Source organism: Anser brachyrhynchus, assembly GCF_964034855.1.
Source record: "Anser brachyrhynchus genome assembly, chromosome: 11".
NCBI classification, from domain to species: Eukaryota; Metazoa; Chordata; class Aves; order Anseriformes; family Anatidae; genus Anser; species Anser brachyrhynchus.
Window position 1 is genome coordinate 10,959,398 of NC_137706.1, and position 16,127 is coordinate 10,975,524.

At 44.7% G+C, this 16,127-nt stretch overlaps 1 protein-coding gene across 2 annotated transcripts in view; it reads right to left on the minus strand.

The window, feature by feature from the left end:
• The window catches only part of CSNK1G1 (casein kinase 1 gamma 1), a 154,910-nt gene that overhangs the window by 38,059 nt on the left and 100,724 nt on the right, over window positions 1-16,127 (minus strand). For both annotated transcript variants that reach the window (XM_080607395.1, XM_080607396.1), the window contains one exon: window positions 11,760-11,829. In XM_080607395.1, coding sequence (XP_080463521.1) covers window positions 11,760-11,829 — 70 coding nt within the window. The remainder of the gene's footprint in view (window positions 1-11,759; window positions 11,830-16,127) is intronic.

Sequence of the window (16,127 nt, forward strand, 5' to 3'; positions counted from 1 at the left end):
CGTTTCTGAAGGGAAGAGATAGCACTCAGAGGTACAGCAGTCGTGTTCGAGCCACCAGCAGACAGAACTGCTCCCATTTCAACATGTTTGCAAGTTAAGTGTGGCTGCTACACAGACTTCAAGACTCCAAATTAATTCCAGAAAGCTAGCAGATTTTGTGCCTCTTCTCAGGACATACAGGATGTATTGAGTCCCCGCTGTGTTTTGAGTAGCTTGTGTTTGAATCTACAAAAAAAAAGGTACGGGAAAAGGAACAGAAGAAAAACAGACATGGGAAGGACAGAAGGAAGAACATATTTGTTCTTTCTGCTGGTATAAATCCAAACAATTTAATTTTACTTCAGTTACAGAAAAACAATTTTCACAATCGTTGTGTTATTAACATGGGGCAGCATTTCATTTTCCTGGAGTTGTACAAGCTGGTTTCCTGATAACATGGCTAGATTCTATTAAACCACTTTTCACATCCACAAAGAAGCAGTTTTAGCGAGACTACCCAGAGGATGCTCAAATTTGTATTCATAAAGTCAAATCCAGCCGTGCAGTAAAACCAACACTTTTTGCTCAGCCTTTGGCTACCACAAGCGCTCACCTTTCAAAGCCTTGCAGAAGTTCAAAGCCAGTTGCACTGATGACCCAGCTAAAACAAACTTTTATCCTGAGATTATTTCAAACAGATACAATGCACAGTAAGAGAGAGCTCTGCTCAAACGCTATCAGCATGGCATTAGATGACTGAAGTACACCAGCACTTGATCTGGCCAAAAGATAGGGAGGAGAATTAGCCCTTGCTGGGAAGGCTAAGCTGCAGGAAGGCTTTCAAATCTGTTAGGCACAAAATTTACCCAAAAACACCTGTTCATGGGCAGGTTTTTTTAGCTGTAAGTGAGTAAACTACAGACGAGTGAATTTGTTTCAGTTCTTTACAAAGACAAAAGCACAACACAACGACCTGCTTTTTTGGCAAGTTTCGGGAGACCGAATTCCACATTTCACCTCCAGGGCTCAAGGGAAATGATTTCACACAAGTCTCCACATTACTGCTGCATTTTATGCTGCTAAACTCTTTGCACATTCTCTTGTTCCAGCAACAGCAGCAGCTGGCACATAAGGCAACAGCTCAGCAGGAGGATCAAAACACTAGAATTTTAGAATAGTTATGTTAAACCACCCCAAAAAGTTCTGGCTTAAGGTAATTACCTACCTTTTCCCACGTACCTGCAAACACAGGGACATGGATGGAAGAAAATATCAAAAGGTTTAACTTCATGTAATTATTGCTCTACCCTCACGTTCCAGTCTGCGTTGCTTTCTGGGTTTCTTTCTGTACTCAGCGGAGCCTATGTCTCTGCTGAAAGGCGTGAGAAGCTGTGGTGCTGCCGTTTCTGAACTTCTTGCAGGTTAAGTGAAGGGTTACAGCAGCCTGCTGAAGGCAGTGGGATTCGCACAAAAAAGCTCTTGTGCAATTAAAATACAGCCACATAGTGAATCAGCTTCCCAGGCTGTTTTTAAGCTCCCATACAGCAGAAAAAGGTCACTTTTCAGATCGCTAGGATCCAACCATCAAAATTACCTCCAAAGCCTCTCTCTAAAGCCATCAAAAGCCAAGTGCCTGCACAATAGCACTTAAAACGAACACAGCAGTTCGGTGGCCACAGTGTCACACCTTGAACACAACGCTACGGCCACGAGCAGCAGCTCAAAGCCCTTTCATCACCAGCTACAACCACATCACAACGCTTCTGCCTTCAAGGCGTACGTCGCTCCACCGCGCCGCCTCCTGCTCCCGCTGTGCCACCAGCCATGCGCTGGGGGAGTTTTGCCCTGCTGGTGCAAATCTGGATCATGTCTGTGATGACTGACTTGGTTCTGCTGGTTAGTAGCATAGAAACTGTTTGCCATTTTTTCCTTTGCTGTGCAATTCTGGCATTGGAACAGCTCTAGCTGCTGGAAGGGAATGAAGCAGCAGGCTTTGGCTCCTTCATTTTTAAGGGGAGTTAAGACAACTAAGGGCATCCTCTGTTGACTGTACTCTGTGCTTTGAGAACAAGTTATGTGCATTATGTCACGTATAATCTACAGGTTACTTAACAGAGCTTCTAGGCTGCAAGAGAGTGCTCAGCTGCACACAGATTTAACTTCAGAAGCACTGGCAAGGAAGAGGCTACTCAATCCTGGGGAGATAAAAATGCTAAGAAAGCAGCAATAATAAAATACCTCTGCTGAATCGCTCCTCTGCTGTCCAGAGAAACATTTTGATTTGATCCCACCAAATCCCAGGTGGCCCCTGCCCTTCATCAGCTCCTCTCCACTGGAGACTGTCAGCTGGAGGCTGAGCTCCTACTGGCGCCTACTTCCTCCCCATCCGCATGCCAAAAACCTATCGTGTGAGTGAGGTGATACTTAAAGCTTACAGCGTGCTGGCCAGCTGCAAAACAGGGTGACACTGCTGCTGCCTCGCGGTGCTACCGCAGAAGGAATTTGACAGCGTAAATCACAGCTCAGCTACAACCCACGTCTCTGCGCAGTGACCAGGAGCTGTTCTAGACAGGATGGTACAGCAACATAAGGCAAAGCTGGCATGTACGATCAGCATCAGCGGCTGATCCAACAACATTTGGTTCTTGGATGACAGATCAGACAGGTCCAATGTAGCTGGATAAAGCCTAACAGGCACGAGCCCCAGCTTTGAGTGCCCAGGAGCGAGACAATACTCAGCCACCCTTGAAGCTGGCCAGACCCTGCACACCCGATCACAGGGGGACAGGCTGCGTGGCATTGCTGGCACCCGTGCAGCTCGGCCACATGAACCCTCCTGTGCCAGTGTTGCCATCAAAGATGCTTTATTGCAGGACCCAACAGAGCAACTGATTGAAAAGCCACGAGATCGACGTTCGCTCCTGCAATAGCATCAAACTAGTAGGTGATGGATGCTGAGAGTCAAACACACCTAAGCTGTTCACAACAATTCAAAAGGTTGGCATTCATCAGTCCCACTATACAAACAGTTGTAGTTTTTGAGGGGAGAAAAGAATTTGTCAGATTAGTAGGTAAGTGTTACCCACACAGTCCTCTAAGACTGATGGAAAGCCTCCCAGCCCCTCCTGTTACAGAAGGTTCTCCTGCAGGACAAATTCAGATGCACTAAATAATATAATACTTCCAGGTATTGTGTCATCGCTTCACCTTAAGAAAGCTGAGTACAAGCGGGTGAGAAGAGAGTTTTGAAAGAAAAATGATGCCACTTTCAGACAAAAGCTTTATGGAACCACAAGCCTCCATGCAGGGCAGACCTCGCTGACCAATCTGCTGTCATAGCTTGACCCCGTACAGATGCAGGGGCAGAGTCAATGGCTCCTCTTTTAGAGATGGGAGAAGGAAGAGGAGCACAGTTTGACTGGCAGGCAGGGCAGAGCTTGGAAATGCAAACTCCAAACCAATATGGGAAAGGATCCCACTAAATCGGGGATTGAATCGAGACAGTACTCAACACGGGCTCTTCAAAAAACTGATCTGTTTTTACAGCTGTGTACCTGAAGCATCTCACAAAGACAGCCGGATCGCTGCAGCAGCTGAGCAAGCAGCACATCGCACAGCCTGCCCTTACTAGGCTGTTTGTCCATCAGAGCAACCTGCGGAGGCATCTGGATGACTTGGCAGAGCCTGGCTGTGACAGATTTACGACCACCGCTGCCGGCCCATCGGGCTTCGAGGAAAACTGTCTGCAGGAAGGGCATTTCTCAGCTTCCCAGCACGCTGCCTTTCCCAGCCTTCCCCCTCCCTGCGCTGCATGGTGTCGCCGGGTTCTGACTTGCAATTACTGCAACGAATACCGGAAGAGTAGGAGATGCATAAGGACTTTCTGAAATATAAAAAGGAAACTGCCCTAATCTCATATTCAAATATTAATGGCCTTGCTGTAAAAGCATCTGATAGCTTCCAATTGACAAAGCCTAAATTTAGACCAAGGAAGTTAAAACTTCTGATGTTAAAAGAGATGCTGAAGTGTGCATGTTCAGTAAGCCCTTCCTAGCAATGCAACTGCCACATTTAAAAAATATATGTATATATTTTTAGATAGCAAAATATTATGCCTCAGAGATCAACAGCAAGCCTGCTTTGAAAGCAGGCAGGCTGTAGCTGGGTATGTTACAGTACTCCACTGTGTTTCAATTTGCAAATCAAAAGCTCTGAAGTTAGTGATCCCACAGGCTCAGAATTTCATCGGACTACCCTGACTTTAAAACGAACACATACAAATGGTTGGAGATGTTGATCATCATTCTTCAAGGGCACAGCTAACCTTGTCAGGGACCTCTGTATGTTGCCCATTGTTTAAACAAACTAATTTTCAATTGAATAAAAGCCATACCTGTTACCACGTCTTGCTGAGGCATCTCAGACTTATACTTCAATGGCAAGCCTCTTTGCAACACCTCGCAAGATTTGAGAATGAAGGTACAAGAGCTTTTGCTTGCTGTTAGAAAATAAACCCAACAGCTTTAAAGTATAGCTTAGTGTCTATACCAGGGATTTGAAATAGGGAACTGCTTAAACATGGGATGTGATCCAAAAGAAAAAGTTGCTTTCAGTGTAAGTGGATGTCAACTTTGTATTATCTTGCACAGAAAGAAGTTGCCGATCAAATACTTACAGCAACTAAGCATTTACATTCTAAGGTATTTCCAAATACCCCGAACTACAAGGTTGCAGTACTCATCTAGAGTTTTCACTGCGATGGCTACAAACTACGTTTGCTCTACAAGGAAGCAGGGCACAAGCTTGCTTCAGGTCTTGTGTCACTCCGTGCCAGCACAAATCCCCTCCGCAGCCCAGAGGGGCACCCCGGCACACCCCAGACCAGCTCCCTGATCACCACCCGGCCGTGGAAGCGCTTCTGGCACTTCAAAGCAGGTGGCAAACACGAGTGGGATTTCTGAAGATTAAAGCGACCACAGCAACAGCTAACGCGTATGTTTGCGCTCGTTAATTAGGCAGGGGTGTAGACATCTTGCATTAGCCCTCACTTACGCAGCCCCAAGTTACTCCCGCTCCCTCGGGGAAGAGCATTGCACACAGGGAGTTCCCCACGAAACAGCAGGTATTGGCAGCACGCTCCACCACGGTAACTTGTTTACAGCCATCCACGTAGCAGGTCTTACTGAAATGACCCCTGCCTAATTGCTGATGAATGATGGCGTTGTGCAACCGGCACGGAAAGAATTTCTCTACAGAGACCAGTACGTACCAAGTGTGCAGCAGGTCAGGAGTAAAGCAAGATCAACACAGGATAAGAAAAATGTGTTAAACGTAGGCAATCCTGAAAAGCAACTTAATACACAGTATGGAGTAGCAGACAGCTACAGCTACATTGAAAAATATACATGCAAATATTGACTAGACTATGTAAAAGGCTCGGTTATTTATACCACCTTCACTTTTCTTGGTCCTGCTCCCTGACAAGTAAACAGACTGCTTCACTCCAGCGAGTTGTGCAACAGAAAGAGGTCCAAAAGTAAACACACAGACTCGATACTTCATTAGAGGTGAACTTGTTTACAGAGCAAGGATTAAAACAAAACTACAGAACCCTTCGATATTCTATATGTAACAACATATCCCTCCCTGACTCAGTATATTCTGCTTTGCTTATATGCTGTGACTCATGTACTGCGTGGGCTGGGGAGAGAGGAGATGTTCTCGGTTTCCTGGGATTCTCCAGTGCATCCGGCTCCTCTCCGACATGACACCATAGAGGCTAATTACGCTTGACATCCACTTGCCAATATTACCAACCCGTCCTGGGGAAGAGCGTTGGCTACAGCCCGTCAGCCGAGCCATCGCGTGAAACTCAAACGCGTGTTGACACCGGGCTGTGATGAATCACATGTGTCAAGGTGGGACTGCGAGGGAGTTGGGGATGGCGTGACTCATCTGCCAGCTGATACAAAAATAAGCTACTACTGAATCAAAAATGCATGACTTCCTTCACACCATGTGCACAGGCAGAAGCTGTCACTATGCAGGAACTCAATCATCAGCTCCACGCAGCCAGCAGAAACCTGAAAATAAGCAGCACTCCATCTTACCTCCCAAACGCAGAGCTTATGGGGGAAGGCTTTAGGTATGTTGTTAACAACTACAGGGGAGAGGTGCCAGGGATGCTTTGAAATGTAGTAACAAAAATTCAGTCCTGTACATCTCCTGGTCACTGCTGGAAAGTCAATACTTCCCAGGCCCACGGTGAATTATTTATTTGCGGAGAAGCACAAGATCAAAAAGCAGTTTCCTGACTGCTTGGAGATGTTTTTCAGCCATGATCACATCCTTAGAGAGAGGAAGTGGGCTAAAAGCAATACAGCAACTCTCTTGTGGCAGCGGGCTCCTCATCCTCAGGAAAAGGCTTAGAGTTTGCTGACAAACATGCTGAACTTTGGGGAAATAGTTAAAGCTTCGTGAGGATATATCCATGCAGCAGAGAGGTTTGCCTCTATTACTCAGCAAAGCAAGGCTTATAGGAGGAGATAACCCCTTTTTCCCCTCCAACCAGCACAGCTGGAAAGGAGAACAGCTTTTGGACAAAGATTGCCTCGAGGTCTCCATAATTGGCCTCCATTTTGGCTGAGCTACATTGGATATGACAGTGGCTGGATCAGGAGAGGCATCAGCTTTGTGGCTGCACAAGCACACGACGCAGCTCCAGATATCTCACTGCAGCACACGAAGTGATGTGGAACAGCCTCGTGGCTGTGCCGCAGCCTCCAGGAGAGTGGGGCTGCCTGGCTCCCCAGTGTGCAGACAGCTTCACCATGCTCCTGTGCCTTTGAACGCAATGGTTTTCTGCACGCAGTCATGAACAGAGTCTTCAGCTTCCCATTGGCAAAGTGATGTTAAACACTTAGCAGATGAGAGATGTGCTTATGGCACTGAGTAGGAACACGGAGGTTCCAGACTCCATTTGATCTTTAATTCCATCTAAAGTAATGGCTGGTGTTTAAGAGGTGTTCTAAAACATCTCTGTATTCACTATATTAGCCCTTCAGCTCCAGCAACTTAACTACAGCAGGAAACACAGCAGCGTTTTAAGTTTACAAATACAGAACACATTTGGAGAGTTTTCCAGCAGAGCGCAGAGCAGGAGGATCCACCTTTCACACAACAGGCTTGAGCAGCGCTGCTTGCTCCTCGCTGCCGCCCAGATCGTGATCAGAGCAGCCAGCAAACAGGAGAGTCCAGTATCTCCACGTGTAACAGCCTAGCTGGCTGGGAATGCCAGCAGATGCAAAGGAGGAGCCGCTGCAGATTGCGGCCAAAATCCAAATGATGGGATGGGCAGAGAGAAAAAATGTGGCCACGTTCTCCTGTATGCCCACATTACGCATGGGAAAGAGCGGCTCAAGCCGAAGGCTGCTGACGGCTGAGAAAGACTGGGAAATACGGGCACTATTTGCTGATAAAAGATGAGTTTCCAGTAAAAACTTTGGAAGAGATGTCCTCCTTGAGAAGTCTGTAGGAGAGTTTAATCTGAAGGAAAGGTGAGAATCTAGAATTCACATAGAAAAAATATGACTGTTTCCGCTTAAGTTCCTAAAACCAGGCCAATAAGCAAAAAGAGCCCACAAGAAAGTCAGTGCAACTGCTAAGACCTTCGTGTGCCACCAGGTAATGAAGGTGGCCCAACAGGGCTCCAGAGCGATCCTGCAGCCTGCACGAACTGCTTTATTCCCCCCCACACACCAAGGAGAGTTCCCTGGGATGCTGCTGGATGAGCAGGGGTCCAATCTAGCAAAGCAAAAGCTTTGTCCTTTGGTGCACCGCCCAGGAAACACAACCATCGCAGGAGCGCAGAGCTGGGTCTGTTTGACCATGGGCAAAGCAATCAGTTTGCTCTCCCAACACGAGCTTTCAGCACCCCAGCACTCACGGGGAACCAGGCACTAACACCAGCCTGCAGTGGGGACGAAGCTCCTCCACTTGCCATCCTGCGGGCTGCATGGCCTGATGATGCAAAATTTTCTGTGAATGATAAGAAAACAGGCCTTCACTCCACAAACTTGAAGTACAGAGAGGACAAATTATGTGGTCAAATGTCTCGTCCAGGGAAACGCACTGGAGAACTGAACTTCTGGCAGCCATGGGAGATACAGCAGCACCCAGTTGAGTCAGAGGGTGAGTTCACCTCATCCCCAAGGCACAGAAGCAGCGGATTTAAGTGGCTGTACACAAGATAAGTTTGGGGGAATACCCAGCACACTTGGACATATTTGGACAGCTGTGCTACTCACATTTGCTGGTAGCTGCTATCCAGAAAGAAAAAAAAAATTGGGACGGACCTTAACACCAGCCATGGAGTGAGATGCAGCAGCGAGGCAAGACCGAAGCCCATACGTATGTCAGGATGTTCGTGCATGCTCACCCGGACTTTACAGCAAAGAACCATGGAACAGTTCAGCGTATGACACCAGCATCTTGCAGGACTGATCATAGAGCAACACAAGAAATTTGCGCAGAAATTGGTAAAACTACTCCAGTTTTCTTGCAAACAGAATCTCCTAGACTACCTGAAACCTAAAGGAATACTCACCCTTTCCTGAGGCACCATATGGACTGGCCATCAGGAGTTTGACTCCATGCCTGTGTTTTTTGCTTGATTTTCACTCGTTTCATTGCATACATTAAGGTAAAGCAGTCATACACTACTTTAGGTTATTAAATATTTAATTCCACAGTGAGACAGAAGAACCCAGCAGATGGTCACCGTGCAGCAGGCCCCTGCCTCTTCTCTTCAGAGGGGTAGCAAAGTTAAAGGAACAATCACGAAAACACATCTTTACTTCCAAAAGAGTCATAAATCCCAGTGCTGTGCCAGAGGACAGGGTGGAAAAGGAGATGAGGGCGAACCCAGCAGCTCACTAGCAGCTCCTGGGCAACAGCTACCCATGTCCCCACTAGCAAACCACCTTCACCGGACACATCCACTCGCCTGCTAGGGATGAAATACATCATAGACCCACATACATGCAGACACCCTATAAAAACGTTCCTGCTTGATCCATGGTAAGCTGCTACCTTCCAACCTAGCTTTTCCCATGATTTTATAGTAATATACTTTAAAAATGTTTGTTCTGAGCATCCAGGGAAATCACCAAAGCTGTTCTCATTTGAAAAAATACCTTCTGTCTGCAAGTACTGCACATAAAAGCCAGTGATGACGATTTTGACTTCTCCTAGAGATGCTGCTCACTGAGACCATCTGGTTGTACAGGCAGTTGAACGCAGCAGTTGCACTAACAAGAGGACGACGCTGCTACTGCTGCGGTGCAGCAATGCTTTTACTAGTATTACTTCTCAGGTTAACGGTGGGAGGTTCACAGTCAGACACATTATTTGGCAAGATTAATTGGCTGATTTATTGAACAGTATGTCACACGCAACACTACTGTTGTTCTCAGCTGAGTCATACACACCATGGGTTTGGCCACTTTTAGCCTCAATTTGGCAAGTCTAAGATAATTTAAAGTAACCAGTCCTGCTTACTGGAGGCTCAAGGCTGGCTGCTTGAGCAGTTGAAATTTTTGAAGCAAGGACCTCTGAAGAGAGCCTGGCACTAACGATATCACTGAGAACAGTCCCAGCTATTTCTCCAAGGCTGGCACACTCGTAGCACCAATCTGTTTTTACAGACAGACGGTCTTCCCCTAAATCTCTGCACGATATGCAGGCACCAAGTGAAGACTCCCTGGTCCTGGCAGTCTGACTCCACCAAAATTTATTTTGTTAAGCTTCCAAGTTTCATGGAGAGACCAGAGATACAGCTCAGATCCTCCAACCTTGCTTCTGGCCTATTTCCAGTTGTTTTAGCAAAACTATAGCCTGAGAGCTTCTAATGGCATTCAACAGGTTATCAGAGCCGGGTTTGTGATGCCTGTGGGACCATACAGAGTTAGGAATTAAAGTCATGTCCTTCAGGAGACCTCCCAACAGTCTCTTGACAAATACTGGCAAAGAGCTCGAGATGACAGACATCCTCCCATGTAATGAGAAGAGAGATCTTGAAGGCAAGATTTCCATGTCTGATGGCAGCATATTCAGAAATACTTCCATCAGCATGCACAGGATCAGACGGGGCAGAAATCTGGGTGAGTGTTGCATGATGAGACATTTAAATTCATTATGAACTGGAGAAAACCCATTAAAAAATACTTAGTCTAAACAAAATAAAGCCTCCATCATTCAATTAGTTTTTAAGTTCCTCAATAACATCTTTAAAGAGTGGTAGAAAGCTGGCAGGTGTAGAAAAAGCACACTGAGATTCATTCATGTGTCATGAGAGATGTCCACTGCGGTATTACAGAGACCACATGCATCAACAAAACTCAAGAAGGGAAAGAAGGGCAGAATTCACTCTGTGAACCTATATTTGACTTATCTATAAAGGCTTCAGCAGAAATGCACTAAGTCTTAAAAGCAGAGGTAACTGTAATTAAGTGATGACATTAACCTATCGCAAGTTTTGTGTGCAAACACCAGAATATAAAGTACATAGGAAACAGCACCATATTTTAGTGGACAATACCTGTTGAAAAAGAGAAAAATAGAAATCAACAACAATACTTTAGTTTTTCTAACAGTGCCAACTCACTTCGTTTCCACATCCCAGATTTTGCATGCTATGAGGAGAACAAAGCTGCAAAAAAAAGAGTACAATAGTACCCCAGACACCAGAGGATGTGGTACACAAGATTTAGTAAACTGATTAGAAAAAATTAGAACAAGCAAAATAAAGCTGTGGGATGACTGCTCAGGTACTACATTTTATGAGCTCAGAGCAGATCTACCTTTCATTCTGTTCAGCTTAGTATTTTGTTACCACTTGGTGGTATGAGAACACATCCTCTGCGAGTGAAAGTCGGGTCCATCCAGGGAAGACAAGGCAAAAATCAGACGTGTAAGAAAAATTACAGTGACTTAAGAAGCTTGCCAAAAAACAATGGCTATATATTATCAAGGCACAGAAAAAGCAGAGATGATCTTCCTTGTGCAGCTGTGGAAATCCTCACCATTGGAAACAGTGCGTGTTAAAAGTCTACACAGGTTTAAAGAGCAACCATAAATTCACAGAATAAAAATCTAAATGCTATTTAGACACAAGCTCAAGCCTCATATTTGGGAAATCAAAGAGCTTACTGTTGGTCCCCCCCATCCCCCAACCAAAACCAACAAAAGAACCCCACAATTTTTGTTTATTGTATTTTTCCTCATATTTTATATATGCTACTGTCACACTGAGCTAGTGGGCTTTTAGACACATTTATGATTTAGTAAATCTCAACTAAAAAGGTATTTCAGTATTTTATTAGAAAAGCTCCATACTTCTTGCACGGCTTCCTAGATTTTTAAGAGTTTACATCACTTTCCTGAAGCATCGTTCTACACAGAAATAAATTCCCATCCATTGAAGGTCCCTGTGTTTTTACAGATGCACTTAAATGGGTATTTCCCATAACAACCAATCCTCACTAACACAATAACCGGTTTACTAATGATAGTTTCTAGGTCTGAATAATTATCCAGTATCGTTATGACATTATTCTGACCAAATCTCTTCCAAAAACTTGCATGTGACTAAAAGAACTTGCTCAAATCAGTAAGTTCAAGTTAGAGGTTTCAAGTTAGAGGTCCACAACAAACATGATGGCAACGTTTGATTTAACAAAGAAATCACAAGCCTTCTATAAGCTTAAGGTAGGTTTACTTACCTGCACTTCCAAGTTGTTTATAAAATCTGTATTCTAAATGGAGTTGCGGTGCTCGTGATTTTATTGGTTCCTAGAAGAAAAAAAAGTTGCCTGAAATATTTGAAAAAACTTTATTATATACTTATATTAATTACTTAATATTTATATACTTAATTATATGCTTAGAGTTTTGTGACAATACATAGTGCTTCAAGTTTCTAGATAAAACATCCTAGACGTAGTCTAACAATTGACTTCACCCTTAAGACGTCATTTAAACAAATAGAGAACAAAAAGATGAAAAGAAAGACTTGCAATAGGCGCTCTGGAGGAGAATTAACTTCCTTATTTAAAAAAAACTCATTCATGGAAGTCAAATTCAACAACTGTTCAACAAAGCTCCTGATCCTCGAAGAATGACCCTGAACAGGCAGTACATCTGTAGGAGGAAAGTCAAAGCTGCAAAAGATTAAGTCACACGTTCAGTCTGTGGACTTGTGGTTGCCCACAATATTTCTGTTGGTCACTAGCCTGTATTTCTGAAAAATACTGAGTCATATACCGTGCCTTAAATCAGACCGCAGTTACATAAACGTATAATCTTGTTTGCAACAAGCACGACAGCACAGCCAGAGATCTGACAGAAATGCAGGGAGAAGTCTCTCCACTAGCAGGTGTCATTCAGACATTTCAAAGCACTCAAGAATATTTCGTCTTTATACACAGGATAAAAATTGGATAAGCCTGCAACACACTCAAAATGCTACACTTCTCAGCTGCCACTCACCTGCACAAAACTTAATGCCTACAATCTGCAGTGCATTAACATGCATGATTACAGAGCTTCTAAAAATACGAAGTTAACATGGAGAAGATTAAGAGACCTGAGTAATTACATTTTCAATAACACCGCACTTGTAGGCAGTGATGGGGATTCACCTCCTGCCCAGACATCTTGGAACTGAAGTTAATCCTGGCCTCAATTTTGTTGTTGTTGCTGCCGCTGCTTTCTTGCATGTCAGAAGATAAATGTTCCATGCTCAAACTACATAAAATTCATCTCACGGCACCAAAACTAGTCTAAATTTAAAAACCTTGCTGAGTAGCCCTAAAATGATGTTTCATATCAGCTCCAGTGAGTTACAGCAAGAGCACCCAGAGGAAGTTCAGCCCAGCCAGGAGTCTGAGATAGCACCTTCAGCAGCTCTGCTGTCCGCAGGAGAACACAAGGCTTTAGCATATCCACTTGTCTTGTTCCACCTGTGGTCTGTACTCTAAGATTAATGTCCACATTTGGCCTGAATTCCACATTAAAGACTTTTTTTCAGATTAAAAGAACAATTTTTGTACAGGAATTCTGGCAACTGGACTTCAGCCAAGCTGTTCATCACCTGCTCAAGTCATGCCCTGTTCGCCAGCAAGGGGAATATTGCTCCTGGTTGCTTCTCAACCTTGATATTTAAAAGGTTCACTAGTCACACATGGCTATTTAGAAAGTATTCGAAAGGCAAAACTGATCCTGCACTGAACACAGATACAAAGAAATGCAAAAACCCGTTTGCTGTACAATCACTATCACATGAAGATAACTGTCAATGCTGGTTTGATGGAGAGTCTCCAGACACCTCCACAGCAAAGACATTTAGGGCAACAGGAGCTCAAGCCTATGCAGCGAGCAGTACATTTGTTCAAACAGGTGGAGGGATTAATGTGTGAGGATGTGAGGCTGCTTGGGACAAAGCACAGGAAAGCCAAGCCCGAGCCCCTCCGCATCAGGAGCTGCTGGAGCCGCAGCTCTGGACGCTTGCCAGTCGTGGCAGCTCCTGAGAAGATCGTACCGGAGCAGATGGCTGTCCCGCAGGCCAAGGACTTAAGGACGCTGGCAGATGTTGCATTTGTGCTGAAAATAATGGAATTGCTGCTGCCCAGCATACAAAACCCACAACTCAAACTGACGGGCATCATCGGGAGCTTTGTAGAAACTCCTACGACATACAAGTCAGCATTAAAAACCTCTAGAAGATTAAGCTAGTAAACATGGCTAATGCATTTTGCCTCCTCCACACTCTAGACGCCCATAACCAAACGATCTTCAGCTGACGAGCAGGACGAGGAGCTGTGCAGGGACACCACACAAGCCAGAGGACAGGCAGCATTCCCCACTTTCCAAGACGCAGCACAATCTCAGACATCCTCACCCCCTGCAGACAAGCCAAGAGATGAGCACAGAATTTCAGAGCGTTTTCTGATCAACTCTTTGGCACCCATCACATAGTTCTCTAATTTTTCCTCCATTCATCTTTAACATAATGACGGGAGGAGGAAACAGCTGGGACAGCAGGGTTGCAGTTGCAGAAGAATCTCAGGCAGCTAGAAGGATTTTGAGCAGAGCTTTGAGTTGGTCCAACGATGCAGATAAAATAGAAAATGTTGCCTTCAAGCACAGCAAATGCAGCCACTAGTCTGCAGATTACCTGAAGTATAAAGAAAATCTTTGGAAATTTAGCAGGTTGTTACAAAAAAAGTTGAAAACAAGATCTAATGCAGGTATTCCCTAGGGAAGAAAGCAAGACTACTTATAACTGGTTTTGGTCCCAAGCTCTCCTGACCTTTTCCCCCTGCATTTAACCTGGCTTTGTAAATGCCATTTTGTTTAGAAAAATATTTGAAAAGCAGGAATGTTATTTTTACTCAAGCCCCAGAACGACACATTGGAAATGGGCACAAAGTCGATTAGCTCACTGATTTCTTGCATCACGTTGTCTAGAGCCGAAGCGCTGCCTCAAAGAACTGGAGTTCTCTCTGTCAAAAGAAGCACTTCTTCCCCTGAGCTTGCTATCCACAATGTAGTCACAGGGGAAGCAGGGTGTCCCTGGCATTAGGCAGCAGGTCACTGCCTAGCCTGGAAGAAAATACATCTCCCACCTAAGAAGTACTTGCTTCCCTCGTGATCACAGTTAAATACACACAAAGAAACACATTTGCTGCTGAGGAGGAAGAGTAATTCCCACTCCTGGGGAACATGGTCCAAGATTAGGAGACAAAAAAAATCCTTGCTTCTGATCCCTCATTGATCTTCTCAAAACTGGCAACGGTATGCAGGACAGTCACAGGATGGCAATTACAATCCTTCGAATCAGGGTCGGAGGTTTTGAAGCATGAATTGTAACAGCGCAAATAAGATGTGGGGAAAAGCAACTGTGCTAACACTCAACCACTCAGATACTTTGAAAAAATGAGAAGAAATGCTATTGGAAAAAATGGATTAGCTTTATTGCTGCCTGTGTCTTATGCCACCTGGCTATTGAAAGGCTTCAGGTTACGGGGAGGTGTCACTGCGGGCAGTGCTGTGAGAGAAGCAAGCATCCTGTGAACAAACACAGCTGCATGTTTGCCGTATTCTTACTTCCTTGCTCCTTCCAAGGCTGTAACTCTGTGGGATTATCTTTGAAAGCAAAAAAATTAGAAGCACTATTGATTCAATGAAACACCACACAACCACATTTTCTGTTGTCCAATCTGCCTACAGAGCGAGCTATGCAACAAGCACCAGTCCTTCTTCCTGATGTGGAGCCATATCCAAACACACCTTAAGCTGCACTGCAAACATTTATTTTGTTATTTTAGGGATTATATTCTGACATTTGCCAACGGGCTTCAAAACAAGTCCTTTCTGCAGAGCACTAATTATTTTTCAGCTACTACGCATCATATAAGGAGAACACTAGAGATGTAAGATCTGTGGCATCTGAACATGAATCAGAATTAATGCATCAAGTCCATCTTGATCTTCTTTAATGTGAATGACTGCTGTCATTTTTCCAGACATCGATTGGAAAAACAGGCACACTTGCTGCTAATACCAAATTAGTGTTACAACTTTAACTTCAGATTCTAGGGTTTGGATCTGTGATTAAAGAACACGCAGATGAAAGACGAGCACTGGGTATTTTCAGCATCAAATTTCAAAGCCCCCCAAGAGACTACTGAAAGTCTTAGTTTACAGACAGTTAAGGCATAAAAACAAACTCCCAGAGTATGGTTTTATAAATTTGGCGGAGCTAGGAGCATGCCCATCCCTTAGACTCCTGCTTCAAACCACAGCTGATCACAGTGCCCTCATGCCCTGATGCTCCTTCAGAAGAGGAGCGTTAGCTGAGCCAGCCAGGGCACTGCAGAAACGTGAACACTGCCACCACATCCACCTGGGGAGGCACGCATCAACTGCAAGGCAGAAAAACTGATAACTGGGTACCGAGGCTGGTAGAACTGGATGAGGAGTTGTGAACTTGATTTCATGTGCAAATTCTGAAGTTTGCTACTGTTGGGGCCAAGGTTTTGTTTTTAAATGCAATCCCTGCCATGCTCTGGTGAGCTGGTTTGATTCAT